We start from the raw sequence: 20,493 nt of genomic DNA on the forward strand, positions 1-20,493 counted from the left end.
ATTATGCCTACCCCCCCCCTTTTTTTTAAGATGGGCCTTATGTAGCCCAAGCTGACCTGAAACTTGACCAGGCTGGCCTAGAACTTGGCCTTTAACTGCTGACCCTCCTGTCTCCATCTCCCAAGTGTTAAGACTACAGGTATTTGCTGCTCTGCTCTGCCATTTTTCACACACACACACACACACACACACACACACACATATATATAATATACATACATATACACATATATATTGGATCTAGTTTTGCTATGCAGCCCAGGCCGACCTTGAACTCACGATCCTTCTGCTTCAGCTTCCCGATCGCTGGGATCACAGCAATCCCTTATGTGTGCTTTTATACCTGGTTTTACGTTTTCTTCTTTTTTAAAATGATTTATTTATTTCTATTTTATGTGCATTGGTGTTTTGCCTGCATGTATGTCTGTATGAGAGCATCAGATCCCCTGGAACTGGAGTTACAGACAGTTGTGAGCCACCATGTGGGTGCTGGGAATTGAACTCAGGACCTCTGGAAGAGCAGCCAGTGCTCTTGACCTCTGAGCCATCTCTCCAGCCCCTTATTTACTTTTTATGATGAAGTTGTGTATGTTGTTTGGCATGGAAGCGCAGGGTGTTTTTGTTTTGTTTTTTTGTTTTTTCTAGCTTGGTTCTCCTCCAAGACTACTTTGTTTATTTCCTGGCTCAGACCCTCAGGCTTTCCTCCTTGGGGGCTCCTTTGCTTGGCTTCTGTGTTCCTAGCCATATTCACAGTGTAGCTCCTGAGAGTTTTTAAAAGATTGTTCTTATTTACTGACACATTTATAACTTTGATACAAAGTCTCATATGGTCCAGGCTGGCCTTGAACATGCGGTATAGCTGAGCGTGACCTTGAACACCTGGTTCTCTTGCCTCTCCTCCCTGAGTGCTGGGATCACAGGTGTGCACCACATCCCCTATGCCACTCTGGGGATGGAACCCAGGGCTCAGTGCATGCTGGGCAAGTGCTCTGCTAACCAAGCCACAGCCCCAAGCCCTACGCTGTTAACTTTTGAACACTCCTCGACACTGAAAGTCGCTGCCGGAGACACATTGTATAGAACTGTTTCCCTGAGGATTCCTGGCTGTTTCTGTTGGAGAATGGTGTCAGCAGCCAGGCTCTTGTGCTAGATGTGGTTGTGGTTGCTTAGAGGGCGCTGCTTCTGAACCTACTTCATGACAGAGCAGGGAGATCTGAGCATGTACAGAACTTACATGTGCTTCTACCCATATTTCTAGTTCCAAATTTTTTTATTGCATTTAAAAATTATTGGGTGGAGGTATCAGCAGACATGTGCCATAGTGCACATGGAGGTCAGAGGACAACTTGCAGAAGTCAGTCCCACTATGTGGGTCCCATGGGTCCAACTCGAGTTCTAACCTTGGCAGCAAGCACCTCTACCCCCTGAGCCATCCTGTTGGCCATGGTGTTTCTAGATATAACCATCTGTGGTAGTTAATTTTGGTTGTCGGTTTGACTGGATGAAGAAACACCTCAGGCATTAATGAGGCACACTCTTGGTTATGCTTATGAGGGGGTTTCTAGAGAGGACAGACGGAGGGGGAAGGCCCATCCTAAATGCAGGCATCAGACCCTTTCAGTGGATGGTCCCAACTGAATAAGAAGGGGAGGGGCAGGAAGCCAGCAGAAGCTGATGGAACATGAGTGTTCCCTGACTGCTACTTCCTGCCCAGTAGAGATGAGGCGTCCTAGCACACATTCCCCACACCATAAAGTTTACCATTTCTTCCCAGCGTTATGGACCACATCCTCTTAACCATGGGTCCAAATGCATCCCACGCCCACCCCACTCCCCACCCCCCGGCTCTGCTATGTATCTCATCACAGCAACAGGAAGGATGCCCAATACACAGCCATGTCCCTCCAAGCAGAACATGCCTTCGTACTGATGTCTCCAGCACTAAATCACTACCACATGCATCTGTGTAACCTCTTCCCACGTGGAGCCCAGGGAACACATGTGGCTTATCTCTAAGGTCCCGTTCCAAGGCTGACAAACCTGGCTTCCCGCAGTCGGCCACTCATTTACTTCGTTGTTCCATTCCAGCCTGGACAGGCATGGCTTCAGAATCGTCAACTTTAACCCCATGGGAAACGGCCTTATTAACTAAGGCCTGGTTTACTCCGCTTTGTCCTCTAGACCCCTTTTCTAAAGTGACTTAAACCAATTTCTTCTCCTATTTTTAAGCTTCACTCTATTTCTCTGTTTTTATGGTGCTAGAGATGGAACCCAGAACCAGGCTCCTGCTTCTTATTATTTGAGACCGAGTTTCATGTAGCCCAGGCTTAGCAACATCCCATGCCTTCAGTCTTCATTTTCAAACTATGCTGAAATATTTATTCTTTCAGATGAAATATTAGGTAACAGAAAACCTCTGTTAACTTCTTAAAAAAATTCAGCTGTGGGCTGGAGCGATGGTTCAGCAGTTAAGAGCACTGGCTGCTCTTACAGAGAGCCCAAGTTTGGTTCCAGCATCTACTCTGGGTAGTTGACAACTGCCTGTAAGTTCAGTTCTAGGGGACCTAACGCCCTCTTCTGGACTCTGGGGCACCTACACTCAGGTGCATGTAGCCATATATTCAAGCTCCCACTGCACATGCGTATGCGAGACACACACACACACACACACACACACACACACACACAAGACAGTGTGGTGGTGCACACTTTTAATCCCAGTGTTCAGGAGGCAGAGGCAGGTGGACATCTGTGAGTTTGATGCCAGCCTGGTCTACATAGCAAATTCCAGGCTAGCCAAGTCTACATTGTGAGATCTTGCCACATAAATAAACAAACTAAATTAAAATTAAAATCTTTGAAAAATTGACTGTGATTTTGCCCAAAATTTTGTTAAATCTTGAATTTAGCTATAATTACCTTTAGAAGGAATCTACCTGTCCCCCAAGGTCCTGCTTGTCCCCCTGCTGACACACTTTGTTAGCCAGGCCCTATGTTTTTCCTACAGATTCCTCTAATTCAGTTAAGATTATTTCTAACTGCGTCCTTTCCCATGTGTTACCATTTTGGCCAGGATGTTTTTATCCATCACATTTCATTTTGAAAGTCTGTATTTCTGGGATGATGGGGAGCAATTTGTTTTCGTACATTTATTGCCTTTCAAACTTTTTTACTGAAGTGTGTGTATGTTCGTGCACCTTCCTGAGTGTGTGTGAGTATGCATGTGTGTGAGTGTGTATGTGTGTGTGTGTGTATGTGTGCATGTGTGTGAGTGTGTGTGTGTCTGTATGTGTGCATGTGTGTGAGTGTGTATGTGTGTGCACGTGTGTGTAGGCCAGAGGTTGATGTTGAGTATGTTCCTCGGTCTCCCTCGACCTTGTTTTTGGGGACAAAGTCTCTCCCTGGCCCTGGAGCTCCCGATTGGGCTAGCTGGCCAGAGATCCCCAGTGTTCCTCCCGTCTTCTCTCCCCCAGTGCGGGGTTCTGGACACACACCAGTGCAGCTGGTGTTTACGTGTGCGCTGGCATCTGAATCGGACCCTCACTTGTTCAGCCAGCACTCTACTGCTGAGCCTGTTCCCCTGGCTCTCAAGATTCTTCTTTAAACTAGGCTTTGGTGGTGTCTCGCTTCCTGGGTTGGCACTCAGTGTGCCCAGGTTCTAGCCTTTGGTGGTGTCTCTCTTCCTGGGTTGGCACACAGTGTGCCCAGGCTCTAGTCTTTGTGGTGTCTCTCTTCCTGGGTTGGCACGCAGTGTGCCCAGGCTCTAGTCTTTGGTGGTATCTCTCTTTCTGGGTTGGCACACAGTGTGCCCAGGCTCTAGCCTTTGGTGGTGTCTCCGGCTTCCTGGGTTGGCACACAGACTCACAGGCTTTACCCCTGCTCCCCTTCCTCCTCAGCTATCTCTTTTCTCCAGTGTCTGCCCTGTAAGCTTGGCTGCGCAGAACGATGTCTAAGAAATGTGGTGGCTGAAGGCATCTCTCTTGTTTCTGGTTTCATGTCATTTACAGGTCGATTCTTTTGGTGGTTGGTTGATTGTTTCTTGGTGCTGGGGATCAAACCCAGGGCTCCATGTGCTAAACACATACTCAACCACTGAACTATGGCTTGAGCCCTAGGAGGCTGGCTCTTGATTTGAAGGTTTTTGTTGTTGTTGTTGTTGCTGTTTTGTTTATTTTTAAATCTTTAGGTGAAGGGCGACAGTTTTATTTCTAACACCTGAAACCAAAAAGTACAATAACTTAACCAGAAGAAAAACCTAAATAAATAAGAAGCAAAAGCAAACAGAAAAAAAATCGAATGACAGCGTTGAGGATGTCACTCCGTTGGCAGAGCATCTGCCTAGTATGTACAAGGCCTTAGGTTTGGTCCTCAGCACCACACAAAGCTGGGCGTGATGATCCAGCTCTGTAACCCCAGCACACGGGAGCTGGAGGAGGCAGGAGGATCAGAGATTCAAGGTCATCCTCTACTGTACGGTTTGAGGCCAGCCTGGGCTACCTGAGACCCTGACTTAACACAAAATAAAATACCCGCACAAAACCAAAGTCCTCTGTTGGTTGGGGATGGGCACTGATTTAGCAGGTAAATCCCCAGCTTTGTTGTGATGTTGCTAGGTTGTGTTTCCTGTTGACCTACATACGCAGTCCCTTCCCGTGACTGGTTCCCACATTCCTGGCTTTAGTACCGTGGTCACGGTGGCTATCCTCTTTAATGCTAAACTGGCTTCTCGCTGGAGTACACGTGCAGGAGTTTCACATCTGTGTTAATCTGTTCAAACCGTCCAGGAAGCTCTTCCCTTCTGCTCTTTGTCAAGCTTTGGCTCAGGGTTCAGCTCTTCCAGTTAATAATCTGTTTCCTTCAAACTCTGCCAAACTGGGACGGGGGTTGGAGCACAGTGGTAGCGCACAGGCCCTGGGTTCCCTTGCAGCACCAAACCCCAAACCAAAGAAGCAAAATGAATACACACTTATAAAACATTCTGAAAATACAGTGTTCAAGAAATGCAAACTTTAATATTCTTATGTCTTTCCAGGCTTGTGTGTATGTGCATGTATTCGAGTGTGCATGTTTGTGTGGTGTGCATGTGTGTATGTTCCTGTGTGTGTGTATGTGTTTATGTGTGCATGTGTGTATCTGTGCATGTGCTTGTGTGCTCATGTGTGTGTGCATGTGTGTAACACATACATAGTCAACTTACATACAGATACCCTTTTTCTTTTATTTGTGTGTGTGATTGCATGAATGAGTAGGTCAGAGGAAAACTTTTGGGAGTCCACTTCCCCCTTCACCACGTGGGTCTCAGGAGTTAAATTCAGGTCAGGCTGGTGCTAAGCGTCCTTACCCACTGAACCACCTCCCCTGCTTTCATTACACAATCTTAACTTTTCCAAAGCGTTCACTTTAAAAAATAGATATATTCATTTTTATTTTATGTGTGTGTGTCTGCTTATCTGTATGTGCAACACATACATGCAGTGCCCACGGAGGCCAGAAGAGGGTTCACATTCCCCTGAACTGGAGTTCTTGGTAGTTGTGAGCTGCCATGTGGGTTCTGGGAAGAGAACCCAGGTCCTCTGTAAAAGCAACAAGGGTTCTTAAGTGCTGAGCCATCCTCCAGGCCCTACAATCTTAACTTTTAAACTTACAATAAATGGAATGTTTTAACATACCCCACCCCAGTGAGTGCTATATTATGGCCATCTTTCCATACAGGGACATTCACTCTCTCTACGTTGTTTTTGATGACTGTAGAAGACACCTCAGGAGACATTATCTTCATTTATTAAATTATCTTACTCCTTTGCACATCCCCTACTGTGCAAAGCTGGCTCCTTCCTGTCTCCCTGCAGCAGCTCCACATGCACTGGGATGCGTCTGCAGGATGCATTCCTGGAAATGAAACCACTCTGGGAAGTAGCCCCTGCCTTTGCATTTTGATAAGTATGGAAAACTTCCCTGAATTCTGCCCTGTGCAGGACACACTGGGAGACTGTGTCTGTCACATCCTGGCCTGCATCTCTGTCTGTTTAGTGTGCTATGAGGACTTTACGCTAAGTTGATAGATGACATGTGGTGCCCTGTGTTAATTTGTCTGACTGTTTAGGCCAATTTAGAGTCTTCCAGAATCTCCCTTGCCTTTGGGCCTCCGGGTATGCTGATATCCTGAGGAGAGAGGTTTGGGTTGGTGGGCTGGACTCATGCTATAGTCTTCAAAACTGCTCATGGCTGGGGCAGCTTTTTAGCATGCATGGGAGCTACGTGTGTGTGTGTGTGTGTGTGTGTGTGTGTGTGTGTGTGTGTGTGTATGTGTGTGTCTTTACTGCCTCCCTCCACCCTGAGTTTGCAATTACCTCCCCAGCCTGAGGAGCTTCCGTCCCTCAGTCTGACATCCTCCCTCCTTTAGCCTAAAAGCTTTCACCCTCTTAGTCCAGGAGTCCCCGCTCCCTTGAACTTGGGGGTTCCTTCCCTCAGGCTGGAGGTCTCCATCCACTTAGCCCTGGGTTTTTCCTGCTTAGGACCCCTCCATTCCCTTAGCTTTGGGTTCTTACCCCTATAGCACGAGGGTCCTCATTCCCTTAGCCACGGGTTCCCCCCTTAGCCAGAGGGTTGTGGGGGTCCTCTTTCCCTCTCAGCCCATTGGTCATCAGTCCCAGAGGGAAAAGAGGCAGAAAGGGCATCAGAAAGCTTTGTACATGGCCCATGAGCATGAATGGAGTCAGCCCTCCAGGAGACAGACTCCGGTGATTCAGCTCAACTTTATTTCGGAACATAAGGAATATATAGCATTGGGGAGCCTGGGGACAAACCCCAGTTTGCATTAAGTGGCACACTCCCATCACAAGGCTTTGTGTGTGGCAGCAGGCTCCTATAGCAGAGTTCTTCGTGCAAGTCTTCTCAGCAGGGATCAGGCACCTGGTTTAGAGACAGCTTTTAGACAAGATCAGCCATCCAGGCCCAGGGACATCCTCCAGACAAGGGCAGGTAGAGAGCAGGAAGCTTTGCTGGAGGGAGTTTCCATGTTGTGAGCCATTTAGATAAACTTCAGGCCAGGGGGAGGCTACGACCTCTAACATCCACCAAAAATCTCCCAACAAGGGTCCTCACTCTCTTGGTCTAGCTCCAGGTCCCTCTCTGGGGAGACTGGAGTCCAGGCACCTGTGAGGTGTCAGCTACATCAGGCTGGTTCCTGTCATCCTGACCCAGAGTCGCATACTGGGGAAGTAAATCCTGAACGCATCCTGGGGACCAGGCTGGCTCATGTCACATCAGCAGCCAGGAATGGCGTGGTGTGGCTGAGCCAGACGGTTCCTTGTCAAGGGATTGTCCAGGCCTGAGTCTTTTCAGGGTAGGGAAGTTGGGAGGAGGTGGAGGGAGAAGGAGAGGTGGCAGCTGGGTGCCCGGGAGGTGTGTGCCAGGGGCGAGGGTTGGTGAGTTTGGCAGTGGAGGCCCCCAGAGGGGCTGGGGTATGTGATTAGGCCAGCCTCCTAGGCTCAACCTTACCCAGCAGGTAAAGCCAGAAGGATTACTCACGTGAGAAATCCAGAGTCTGCTTAAAGGGCAAAGGAATTTACTAGGGAAGGAAAACTCACTAGAGGAATTGTAGCAGGATCCTGGAAGGGTGAGGCATGGTCCCAGCATCCAAGTCCCACAAGGGAGAGCAGAGAGTGTCCTATGTGCATCTTAGGTGTTAAGGGTACCCCCAAGGCCATGCCCTAGGGGCAGGTACTTCAAGGTCATAGGCAGTTAGGACAGTTACCTGCTACATCTCTAGGGGCGGTGCTTCAAGGTCACAGACAGAACAGCCATCCACTACAGATTACCTTAGGCCAGGCAGGTGCCAGCTTGCCATGGTCCTCAATGCAGTCAGAAAGGCCGAGAGCCCCACACTGGTGTCTAGGCATGGTGGCAGTCGCTCCTGCAAGGCATTGCTGAGTTGAGGTGCCATCTGGGTGGAGAAGGATCAAGCACCAGGGAACAGCATCCTGGGTATAGGGACTAGCATAAGTAGAAGCTCTGAGGCCAGCAGGATCGTGGTCCAGCACACACTGAATGAACAGCACAGACTAAGCCAAGATCCACTGAGTATTCAAGAAAAGAAGCCCTGGCAGGGGCCTCTGAGGAGCTTCTGGACTCCTGAGGCCAGGGTGGGGTGGGGGTGGGGTGGCTCTGGGGCCATTTTTGCTCTTTGGATAGGGCCACCAGTTTTGTGGTTCTTGTCTTATGTCTGTCACTGGGGTATCTTCAAAGGTGTCATCTTGGCTCAGGCTCAGAAAATGTCAGAATCCTGGCAGCCTACACATTACATTCTCTCTCCTCTGCCTCCTAGAGATGGGACAACTGAGTTCTGGAGAGGGTGGACATAACGGTGGCAGGGTAGGGAATTCTGTTGAGGTTACTGTAGATGGAGGAGGTGTGTGTGTGTGTGTGTGTGTGTGTGTGTGTGTGTGTGTGTGTGTGTGTGTGTTGAGAATTGGCTACAGAACTCAAGTGTTACTTGACTATGGGGAAGGAAAGAGCTTGGAAGGGTCCTTGACAAGAGGATGAGAGATTGTTACAGAGGAACTCTGAGGGCCCAGCCACAGCCCTGACTGTTCCCACTGGACCTACACGGCCAGACAAGGGGCTGGCAAAGCACCTGGTCCATTCCAACCTGGCATGTTCCACACACGCCCCGGAGAGTACTGGGTTCACTATTCTTCCCCTCCATGCAGAGAAGAAGCCCCCTCCTGCAGAGGGATGAGCCTGGGCCAGGTTTCTGGGTTGAGGGGAGTCACGGTCACAGGCTTAATCATTCCCACGGCCAGTGTGCCCAACTCCAAGGGACTGCACGCTACATCTGCCCAGCTGTTTGGCAAACATCCTCCTTCAGTCACGAACTTCCCTCCCCTTCAGGAGCAACGAGGCCCAGGGAATGAGCACAGAGCATCTGCAGCCTCTAGCTTGGTTGACAGCTTAGAGCTGGGGTCAGAATGACCCAGATTCCAGCCCCATCTCTACTGATGCCTGCTCATAATTCCTTGGTCAGATCACTCCCTGAACTCAATAGTAGATTTTATTGTGCTAGGGATGTGGGTCAGTGGGTAGGGTGCTTACCCAGCATGCATAAAGCCCTGGGTTCCACCCAGCACTGAAAAAACTGAGTGAGATGGTGCACACCTGTATCCCAGCAACGCAGGAGGTGGAAATTCAAGGTCATCATTGACTATATAGAGTTCTAGGGTAGCCTGGGCTACATGAGACTTTGTCTCAAAAAAAAAAAATCCCACCTCCAACAATAGAGCCATGCCTGTCAACACTTGTCGTGGCCTGTCCCAGCCTGAAGCTGATTTATGGAAACTTTAATTCTTCCATGTGGTAATGTGGAGCCCAAGGGAGGGGTTTAGGTCATGAAGCTGCACCCTCAGGAATGGGTTGGTGGTGTTTTTCTGGACTGAGTTAGTTCTCCTGCGATGAACCTCATGCTCTCTGCTTTGCTGGCTTCCCCTTCTGCCTTAGGACATCCTCAGAGCCCCAGCAGGTGCTGTATCACAGTCTTGGACCTACTACCCTCCAGAACTGTGAGCAGAAGTAAACCTTTCTTCTTGATAAATCAGCTAGTGTAAGGTGTTCTGTGACAGCAAGAGAAAAATGAACCAACACAAAGAGCAACAGCGGCCTCACCTGGAGTCCACTGGGTCAGGAAGGGCCGCCACTGGGATTTTTTCTTTGTTTTGTCCAGAGCCAGCTGTTCCAGACAGGGTAAACTAGGGAGAAGGAGGCCCAGTGGTCCACCCCCCAGCACTGGTAACTCTCCGAGTGACACATTTGATGTCCTTCTCTGTCTGGCCCTGCGCTCAGTGTCCTGCTGAAAGCTGGGTATGGGAGTGGTGGACCTGCCCAGTGGACACACAGGCAGCCTTCACTGATGACCGCATGCCATGTGTCTCTGCCCCTTGAGCAGCGGTGGGTGATCTCTGAGTACTCCGCCCCTTCCTGGTGTCTTAGCTGATCTTGCCTTGGGATTGAGGGCTAGAGAAGGAAGTGTGGTATCTACTGAGATGCATCCGTGTGTCAGCTCACTGGGGCAGGAGGAGGCCAGACAAGGAGGTAGCTGTTTGGGGTGACATGGTCTTTCTATTTCTGTGAAGAGACCCCATGACCACAGCAACTTTTATAAAGGAAAACATTTAATTGAGGTGGCTCGCTTACAGTTGGGAGGTTCAGTCCACTATCATCTGGAGGGACACGGCAGCGTGAAGGCAGGCATGGTGCTGGAGAAGGAGCTGAGAACTCTACAGGCAACAGGAAGTACTCTGTCTCACTGGGCAGTATCTTGGGCATATATGAGACCTCAAAGCCTGCCTCCAACAAGACCACACCTATTGCACAGGGCCACACCTCCTAATGCCACTCCCTTTGGGGGCCATTTTATTTCAAGCTACCACAGAGACCCTCTCCTACAGGGTGGACTTTTCCAGAACCTGGGTGGTGGGAGACTGAGCCTTAGATGTTGGATCCAGGAAGCTCACCTCCCAACCCAGGGCTTCTCAGGTTATCATAGTTTTGTTCCAGGAAAGTGCTTAAAAACAAGTGGGTTAAGAGCACTTGATGCAGGGCTGGAGAGATGGCTCAGTGGTTAAGAGCACTGGCTGTTCTTCCAGAGGTCTTGCGTTCAATTCCCAGCAACCACATGGTGGCTCACAACCATCCGTAATGAGATCTGGTGCCCTCTTCTGACCTGCAAGCATGCATGTAGGCAGAACACTGTATACATAATAAATAAATAAATCTTAAAAAAAAAAAAAAGAGCACTTGATGCTCCTGCAGAGGAACCAAGCTTGGCTCCCAGCACCACATGTTGGCTCACAGCTATCTGTAACTCCAGCTCTAGGGGATCTGATGCCCTCTTCTGGCTTCTGCAGGCACTCGCACACATGTGACATATACACCCACAGGCATACAGACACATAAATGACAATGTCTTTAAATGGACTGAGAAGATGGCTCAGTAGCTGAAAGGCTTGCTCTGCAGTGTGAGGGCTGGAGTTCGGGTTCCCAGCACCCAGGTAAACCCAGGAGAGTGGCAGCCCACCTGCAATCCTAGGGTGCAGGAGACAGGGGTCCCTGGAGCCAGCTGGCTAGACTAGCTGAGTAGGAGAGCTCTGAGTTCAACTGAGAGATCCTACCTCGATATATAAGGTGGAGAGCAATAGAGGAAGCCACCTGATGTCAACTTCTGGCCTCCACATACATGCATACATATGAATACCCACATACATATGGACATGTTTACACATGCATACACACCACACACACACACACAGGCAAAAAGAGAACATTTTTTTAAAACCAATGACATAAACCATTCAAAGGAAAAGAAGAAAAGAGGAAAAGAGGAAGCCTTGAGCAGTGACTGACAATCTTGTCGTGTAGAACAATGAAAATTCCAAACCCTAGCTGTTCATGTCCTTCCAAGGAAGGGAGGGCAATCCATGACCTATCATCTCTTTATCTATTCACTTGTCCATCATTGATCTCTCCATTCATCTGTCATCTGTCTGTCCATCTACACATCCACACCTTTTCATATCTATCTATCTATCTATCTATCTATCTATCTATCTATCTATCTATCTATCTATCTATCTATTTTCTATCATCTCTCTATCTTTCTCTCTATCAACCTATCATCTATTTACCTACCTATCTATCTATCATCTGTCTGTCTGTCTATCTATCTGTAGTTTAAATAGCCTGGACTATTAATTAACACAGGAACAAACAGGGTCTGGGCAGTGGTTGAGGGGGCAAAATGTCACCGCACAAGTGTGAGCACTGAGGCTGTTAGAATATATTAAACCACAGATACCAGAATGTGTGACTCTCAGCTGTGTGCTCTGAACAGACAACACTCCATGGAACCCACACTCCTGTCAGGGTCTGGAACACTCCACCCCCTTAGCCGACCCCTCTTGCCTTTTTCAAGCTCCTCTACCACACAGGCAACTTCTGTTCTGGCGCGTTCCCAAGTCTGGCTTCTGGCTTCTTCCTCACACTTCCTTCATGTGAGACCCACCCACACTCTTTTTTTTTATTTTTATTTTTATTTTTTTTCTTTCAGAGAATCAGATATACCCACCCACACTCTTACCTGGTGGTTTCATCTGTTTAATTGCTGAGCTTGGGAACTGAACACAGCAGTTCCCCATTATCAGCAGCTTCAATTTCCATACTTCAGTTCGCAACAATCCACCAAGAGCCAAGGAAATTCTAGAAACCACTCCCTAGTTTTAGACATCATACCATCCTGAGCAGAAAGATGGAGCCTCACACCACCCATCTTTGTCCCCCCCAGGAAGTGAGTCATACATTTCTACATAGTATCCACATTGTATATGCTGCCTTCCTGTAAGTTACTTTATAGTGGTTAGACTAAACCAACTCAACCAACATGGATTCTATTGTCTGGCAGTTCCTAGGGTTCAAGAACTGCCTCTAGCTTGGAGCCATTGTGGACATGATTGCTGTGTACACCTGAGCTTTGTGAGCACAAGGGTTTTCACTTCGTTTGCTTAAATAGCTTTGAGCAGAATGGCCAGGTTGATCTTTTAGAAACTTGTGTTCTCTTCCGAAGTGGAGTGACTTCGAGTTCCATCAGCCTTGGAGGGGCATTCCCCTGCCCCACATCCCTTCCATATCCAGTGTGTGGATCTGCAGCTTCGAGCTTCCTGCTTGGCCTGGGGTTGGCTGCTTGCTGTGTGTTCCAGAATGGAGCAACTGTTTCCTGTTCCATTCGTTTTCCCAGCACACTTTCCCTTCAGGAGTAGGAATGGGTGGGATGGCAGGGTGGGGATTTCTTAGAGGGGGCTTGGAACCACTTTTGGAATGGGAATGGATTTGCCCTTGGCCCTTCTGTGCTCTGTGACACCCACCCATGTCTCTTTCTCCCCACAGACATTGGCCCAGTGACCCTCACAGCAGACCCAGTGGTGTTCCAGAGAGAACTGAGAGAACTCTACGTTCAGGTGGGGTGCCCGACAGCTTTATTGTTCCTCTTCCATGACAGAGCCAAGATGGCGTCCTCCCCGCTCCTCGCCTTTCCTCTCCCTCAGCCCATGGCCCATACCCCAGCTTGGGTCCTGGAAGCCTGTACCTCTTGGATGCCTCTCCTCATTCCATGAAAAAAATACCTCACAGAGCCCTGGTGTGTAGTGAGTGCTGTTTTAATGAGTGAGTGAGGGGGACATGCTGCTCCATTGAGGGCATGTGTGGAGGCTTGAGGGACAGCTCAGTTCAGACCCCTAAGCCAGGTCTGAGCCTGGGTCATGTGTCCTTGGCCATCTGAATGTCTTTACCTCACAAAATACCCATGTCCAGCATCTGTCCTTTTCCTGACCACTGAGGCCACCAGCTTCCTGAGAGCAGAGACTCCATCAGTGGGATCTGCCCCTCAGCTGGGTTCCCCAGTGCCCAGAGCAGAATCCAGAACACCAGGGGCTCAGGAAGTCCTTCTGGGGTGAAAGTTGTGTTATGGGGTCGGCCGCTGCAGCAGGCTGGGCTTGTAAACAGCTTGTACTCTCACCTCATAAAAGCTCCGGGTACTGCCAGTCGGGGGGGGGGGAGTGTGTGCCAGCGTGTCCCCTTGAGGACCTGATGCCAGGACGGGTGACAGAGAGGACCTTTCTACTTGCCCAACCCAGCTCCACTCCAGGCTTTATCCCTAAGCCTTGGCTGTCACGGGGCTTCTGGAGTCACAGTGGCTCCCATTCAGTCTTCCCATGTCATACGGTCATGAAACACTCGTGAGCTGGGGGACAGCTCATTCCGTAAAGTGCCTGCCACACAAACATGGAAATCTGAGTTCAGATCCCCAGCATCTGTGTGAAAAGCTGGGTGTGGTTGCCCATGCTTGTAATCCCAGCATGAGGAGGCAGAGGCAGGAGGATTGCTGGGACCAGTTGGCCAGTGTGCCTAACAGAACCAAGGAGCTCCGTATCCAGTGAGAGATGTGTCTGAGAACACGGGGTGAAGGATGTTAGACAAGTAACACTGACCTCTGGCCTCTGCACACACTTGCATACCGTGTACGAACATCCCCACACACCTGTGCACACACACACACACACACACACACACACACACACACACACACACACGAGAGTACATATGCAGACACCACTAATTCTTCACACGCTCACGTGTGTAAGGCTTGCTCATACCTCGGCTGCTCCAGTCCCCTGTTCCATACCTTCTACAGGGTGGGACTGTCACTCACCCAGGTGAGAGAATGAGTGACACTTGTCTAAAGTCACAACAGGGCAGATGCTGGGAGGGACAACGGGGACCACAGCCCGACCCAGTGAGCCCCAGGGAGGTGGTCTGAGGTGACTCCCCACTCCCACTGGTTTTAGAGGTCCGTCCAGGCTGCTCCCTTGTAGATGAGGTAGGTGGCAGCCGCTGACACTCTTCAACCCTCCAGGGAGGGGGCGACTGCCCGGAGATGAGTGTGGGTGCCATCAAGGCTGCTGTGGAGGTTGCCAACCCTGGGTCCTTCATCTATGTCTTCTCCGATGCCCGTGCCAAGGACTACCACAAGAAGGATGAGCTCCTGCAGCTCCTGCAGCTGAAGCAGTCACAGGTGAGAGGGCAGCTTTAGGGATGGCATAGGCAGCCATGCAGGAGGCCAGAGGAGGGAGCGTGAAGCCCCACTGGAGAGTGGAGCCCGGCTTCTCTCCTGTAGCCAGAGCCCAGCCCTGCCAGTCGCCGCCATGCCTCTCTAAGGGCGTGGTTGCAGGCTCTGGTCCTCACCTCCTGGGGAGGCTTGCTCTTGGTGCAGGCCCCGCCCCTTCCTGTGCAGTGCTGTTCCACCCTCATCCTTAGCTCTTAGTTCTTGCAGCTAGTGTCCCCTTGTCCTTGTGTCAGGGCTCAGAAGTCAGGTTGGGACTTCTGCCTCTTACTTTTGTACTGATGGCTGGAGAGGGGAGAAGGGCTACTCTTGGGGACGACATCGCTTCTCTCTTGTCTAGAATATTCTAGAGTTCTTCAGGGTTCTTCTCACAGTAACCTCCGGGGGCCGCTCCAAGAGGAGTCCACTTTGGTACCTTTTTAGTCGTGGATTTCATCCCACTGCTGTGTTCCCAGCTGTGGGAGCATTTGCCTCACATCAGCTCCTGGTTCCCACCCACAGGAAACTCGCATTAGCCCCATGTCTCCTGTACAGCAGGAAGCACAGGCTTATTTGCCCATCTTCCAGGTGGTCTTTGTGCTGACGGGGGACTGTGGCGACCGCACCCATCCTGGCTACTTGGCCTACGAGGAGATCGCGTCCACCAGCTCTGGGCAGGTGTTCCAGCTGGACAAGCAGCAGGTGGCAGAGGTGAGCCGTCACAGAGTGTTTCTTCTGAGCCCGCTGCCCCTGTGCGTGAGGGTGCTAGGTCTTGCTTGGTGATGTCCCTGGGAGCTTTGCCTGGTGGCTGGCCCTGAGTGGTGCTGAGTGCTCTGCATCATCATCGAATCTCCAAACCCCCAGGCAAGTATTCAAAGCAGCACCCCGGGGTGCGGCCACTGTCCCACAGCAGAGCCAGAATGTGACAAACTCTTGTAGAATTGTGACTGTGAGGTTGTTTCAGACTCTGTCCCAGAGTCTGGGCCAAGAGAACCACAGATTGGGTCCAGGGTCCTGGGGATTTAGCAGGGCAGGGATTTGTTTTAACTCCGCTAGGCTCCTGCTTCCAGATTCACTAAGCCCAGAGCATCGCAGGTGTGTCCCTGTCCCCCCAGCCAAATGACAGCTGTCTCCTCTTCAAAGCCCATCTTCCCTCTACCCTGTCCATCCTTCTCAGCAGCACAGGGTCTAAGCACCATCTCTAGCTGAACCAAGAGGCCTAGCTCACTCAGTGCTGTAAATCCTCCAGTGATAGCTGAGTGTGAGCCGTGGCCACGAACTCACGGGACAGAGCTAGAAGTGTTGCTCAGTACTGACACCCAGCTTTCTGGAGCCTGTATGGAATGACCCCTGCAGACCACAGGATGCTACACCAAAGCTGGCCTGTATGTCCCTCCTGTTTTCTCCTGCTGTGTATCCAGATCCTTACCAGAACCTCTCCTCTGTTTCTGCTTGCCCACTCCTCAGAGCCCAGTCAGCCTCTCTCCTGCTCTTCTGGCCCCAGGGCCTTTGCTCAGGCTTCCTTTTCTCAGCTCCTCACCCTCTGATATATGCACCTTCCCAGGAAGCCATCCTCCACATCCTTTCCACATCCCAGCTCCCTGTACTGCTTTACATAATTGTCATTCTGTGCTTGTGTGATTATTTAATGCTACTAGATTGTGAGTGCCCTCAGGGCTGGGCCATGTAGGACACTTCAAGCAGATGAGAAATGGGTGCCGCCAGGAAGTAGCCAGAGGACAGAGCGACTGGGATCCCCGTGCCTGCTGCTCTGGGAAAGAAGGTGTCTCAGAGGCAGGCAGTGGCCTCCAGGATGGGTTTTGTGAGCTGTGTATTTATGAACTGAGAGGATTGGTCTCTGGGGCCGTGTTTAGATTAGCGTGCCTCGGCTCCCTGTTGACAGATGGCGTTTATGCTTCTCTGTGACACAGCAGACTTTCATTTCTGGCTTATTAGCCTCTCCTGGCACTGAGCCCCACGTGAGGGCGGGAGGCTCTTCAGAGTGGAGGGACAGCTTCGTCCCTGCTTTTAGGGGAGACACTTGCTTCCTTCCAGAGACAACTCAGACAGAGGCAAGGCAAAGTTGCTGAGGACAACTTCCCAGGAACCCTGTCTCCAGACACCCCAGGCAAGCCCCTCAGCTTTTTGCTGTGGTAGTCTCACTTGGTAGGACCACTGATGGCAGATTTGGCTGCTCCACATAGTGGCAGGGATGCTCCTGGGCATGGAGAGCCTCATGTCTTGGATCTGGCCCTTTCTAGATGTTCCCAGACACTCAGCAAGCCTGGGAAAGTGGCTGGGACAGCCAAGGCTGTGGTTATCCCCCAGGGGGAGCAGGCCAGTGGGGCTCTAGTTGGGAGAAGTCTTTCAGACTTCTGAGGAGGCATCTGAAGCAAACACTTGAACCTTCACAAAACACATTCCATGCAGTACGATTCATATACTCCCCACACTCCATTGTGGTCATTTATTAAGCACCTGCTGTATGTACTGTCAAGGAGGATGCAGCCAATCTGAACAAGCAGCCCTCTGTCCTGGGACACTTCGCTCGTTCTTGGTTGTAAACTTGGTTGTAAACACAGGCTGAAGGAGCCCCCTTTTGGAGTTTATTCCAGAGTATATGGGGAAGATTGAAGAACCCTTCTCTCTGGCGAGACAATTTCGAACTCTGATCATTCTGGAACAGTAGGGGACCATATTGGAGGCAGCAGTGTGACCTTGGGTTTGTCCTAAGGTGTATGGTGTGTGTGACTGTGTGTGTTCATGTGTGAGTGCATTTAGAAGTTGGCAGTCAGCATCGGGCATCTTCTTCAGTTCAGCATCGGGCATCTTCTCCAGTTCAGGATCGGGCATCTTCTCTAGTTCAGCATCGGGCATCTTCTCCAGTTCATCATCGGGCATCTTCTCCAGTTCAGGATCGGGCATCTTCTCTAGTTCAGCATCGGGCATCTTCTCCAGTTGCTCTCCACTTCACTTTTTTTTTTTTTTTTTTTGGTTTTTCGAGACAGGGTTTCTCTGTGCAGCTTTGTGCCTTTCCTGGAACTCGCTCTGTAGACCAGGCTGGCCTCGAACTCACAGAGATCCTCTTGGCTCTGCCTCCAGAGTGCTGGGATTTAAGGTGTGCGCCACCACCGCCCGGCGCACTTCACTTTTTGCGTTGTGGTATTTCACTAACCCTGAAACTAGCCGGGCTAGCCTAGTCAGTGAGCTCTGGAATTGCCTGTCTGCGCACCTCCCACCAGAACTGGGTTACAGGCATGTGCCCACGCTCCTGGCTTCTATGTGGTCCTGAGAATCTGAACTCAGGTTCTCAATCATGCACATCATACACTTTATCTACTGAGCCATGGTCTCAGGCCCAAGGTGGACATTTTTTAAAATCAAGTTTTGGGTAGGACCATGGCCTCCTTCCTGTGTGTGGCACCCCCAAACTCTGTCCAGTCCACACTCATCTACCAATGATGGTGATGCAGGAGGGCGGCAGGGAGCACGAAGGGGCAGAAGAGCTGGATAACACCCCACTGCCTTGCCTGAGAATCACCCTGTAATTTCCCAAGAGACCCCTAAGCTTCCCTCGTCACCTCCACACGGCTCACTGCCCCCCACTCCACAACCCACTCTTCAGCTTAGCCTGTTTGGGGGGCTTGTGACACATCTCTTGAGCAGCAGCAGCAGCAGCAGCAGCAGCAGCAGCAGCAGCAGGTACACCTGACAAATTACCCAGATTCTGCAGATCCCTTTGAAGAGAGGTGACTTGCTTTCTACACCAGTGGGGCTGAGGAAGCTCCTAACCAGGCGGCTCTGATGAATGGAGCAGCGGGGTGTGTGTGTGTGTGTGTGTGTGTGTGTGTGTGTGTGTGTGTGTGAGGTGACCTCATCCTGGACCCTTCCCAGCAGCATCCAGGGGAATGGAGAGGTTGAGACCTGGGCTGCTGGGGCAGGACAGGGGCTGCAGCAGATCACAGCTCTGTCGCCCTCAGGGGGACCTTCAGCCTTACTCAGTCCCATGCGACAGGATACTGCCTGGGCTCTCCCTCGTGCAGGATGGGGACCCTCTGCCGTTCGAGGTGGTGGCCAGGGTGAAGGAAGAGTGCTGGGCATGGTGTTGGGCGTAGGTGAGACCTGACCACAGCTGAACTCCCCAAGCTTCTGGGTGGGGGTAGAGGTTCCCCCTTCCCCCACTCCACTGAAGCTTCCTGAAGAATGGGGGTGCACTCTCGAGTGTCCTCAGCAAGGTAGAGCTGGGTAGAGAATCTGGGGTGCACAGCTGGCAAGAGGCGGAGCCTTGGGACTGGGTGGGTGCTCCTTCTGTGACTCCAGGCTGAAGCCTCAGTTTCCCCATCTGTAGCTGTGATCCCCATTCCTCTCCCGAGTCCCCTCAGCTTCCCCAGCTCTCCTGGCTGTCAAGTGCCCTGGCAGTGCCTCTGGGATGATTTATCAGCCACGAAGGGCCCAGAAGCAGTCATCTGGCAGAAAGTAACAAGGCCAGATTCTTTCCTTCCTCCTCCATCAGCGAGCAGAGCTCAGGCCAGCACATGGCTGTCTCCCAGGCCCCACCCCATAGACATCTGGAAGCCATCACACTCGCCAAATAAACACTGTGCTTGCTTAATGAAGGCACTCTGCTCGGAAGACTTCCCGAGTCTGCTCTGGAGCCTTGGGGGCATAGCCAGGTCCAGAAGGCCTTGACCCTGGGCCTGGCCCTGCAAGGTGGTCTGGATTTGCTGTGAGCACGAGAGTCAGACTCTCCCCAAACCCTAGGCAGGCTGCCTCATGCGGGGCTCATTAGGGTGCTGTCCACGTCCCAGCCTTCTTTGTGGCTTGGTAGCCTGAATTGCTGGGCATCCTCTCTCCACCAGAACATTCTAGAACAGTTTGCAGTAGCCCTGGCAGTATAGTAGCTGATGTCACTTGTCTGGGCGATTGTCGCCTGGGGCAGCTTTTCTGGGTCACCATCCTCTGCTCCCACTGTGTGACCCGAGAAACAGGCAGTGGACACAGAGTTACTCCTTCACCATCTGGCAGTCTCATCCTGGCCTGGCTGATTCCTTGGAGCTGTCCTCCTCCATCCTCCCCCATGTAGACAAGGAACCCTGTCCTGGTCCATCAGCCAGGGCAGGTGGAGCCTTTTCAAGAGACATGCTTCCCAGAACCCTAGGCAAAGACAGGAGAATGAAGTAGCTCCAAATATGGGAGAAGGCAAACTGTTGAATTCTTACCCTGTGATAACTGAGGTCTCACAGCGCTTGCTCTAACTCAGTCTCGGTAAAACATGTTCGTTCTCGAAATCTCAGGCAGATCTTCCAGTTCCCTTCCCTTCTGTGAAAGGCCACACAGCAGGCAGAGCAGGACTGCCAGTTAGGGCCAGAATGGCCTGCAGGTAGCACATGAGCTACTATTTTCTAGTCTCATGCCTGTGGCAGACACTGCTAATCAATCATAGAACTAATTCTTCAGACAGCATTCCAGGAAGCCATTTATAGTCAACTGACATGGGCAAGCAGACGTCATGCCCGGGTGTATGATAAACTCACTACACCATTATCATTTTTAAATGACCTTTAAGCTGGCCATGGCGGCAAACACCTTTAATCCCAGCACTCGGGAGGCAGAGGCAGGCAAATCTCTGTGAGTTCGAGGCCAGCCTGATCTGCAAAGTGAGTTCCAGGACAGCCAAGACTGTTACACAGAGAAACCTTGTCTGGAAAAAAAAAATAAACTAATAAGCAAATAAATAAAAATTTGAAAAATAAAATGACTTATTTTTTAAAATTACTAGGAATGGCGGGGCATGTTAGCACAGGCCTTTAATCCTAGCACTCAGAGGTCGTGGGAAGCAGATCTCTGTG

The 20,493-nt window shown here is 50.8% G+C and overlaps 1 protein-coding gene across 1 annotated transcript in view; it reads left to right on the top strand.

Moving 5' to 3' along the window:
* The window catches only part of Hmcn2 (hemicentin 2), a 155,104-nt gene that overhangs the window by 6,646 nt on the left and 127,965 nt on the right, over nucleotides 1-20,493 (top strand). The window contains exons 2-4 of the mRNA XM_059260027.1: nucleotides 12,934-13,004; nucleotides 14,459-14,617; nucleotides 15,233-15,355. Of these exons, the coding sequence (XP_059116010.1) occupies nucleotides 12,934-13,004; nucleotides 14,459-14,617; nucleotides 15,233-15,355 (353 nt within the window). The remainder of the gene's footprint in view (nucleotides 1-12,933; nucleotides 13,005-14,458; nucleotides 14,618-15,232; nucleotides 15,356-20,493) is intronic.

The sequence above is a fragment of the Peromyscus eremicus genome, chromosome 4 (genome assembly GCF_949786415.1).
Source record: "Peromyscus eremicus chromosome 4, PerEre_H2_v1, whole genome shotgun sequence".
NCBI classification, from domain to species: Eukaryota; Metazoa; Chordata; class Mammalia; order Rodentia; family Cricetidae; genus Peromyscus; species Peromyscus eremicus.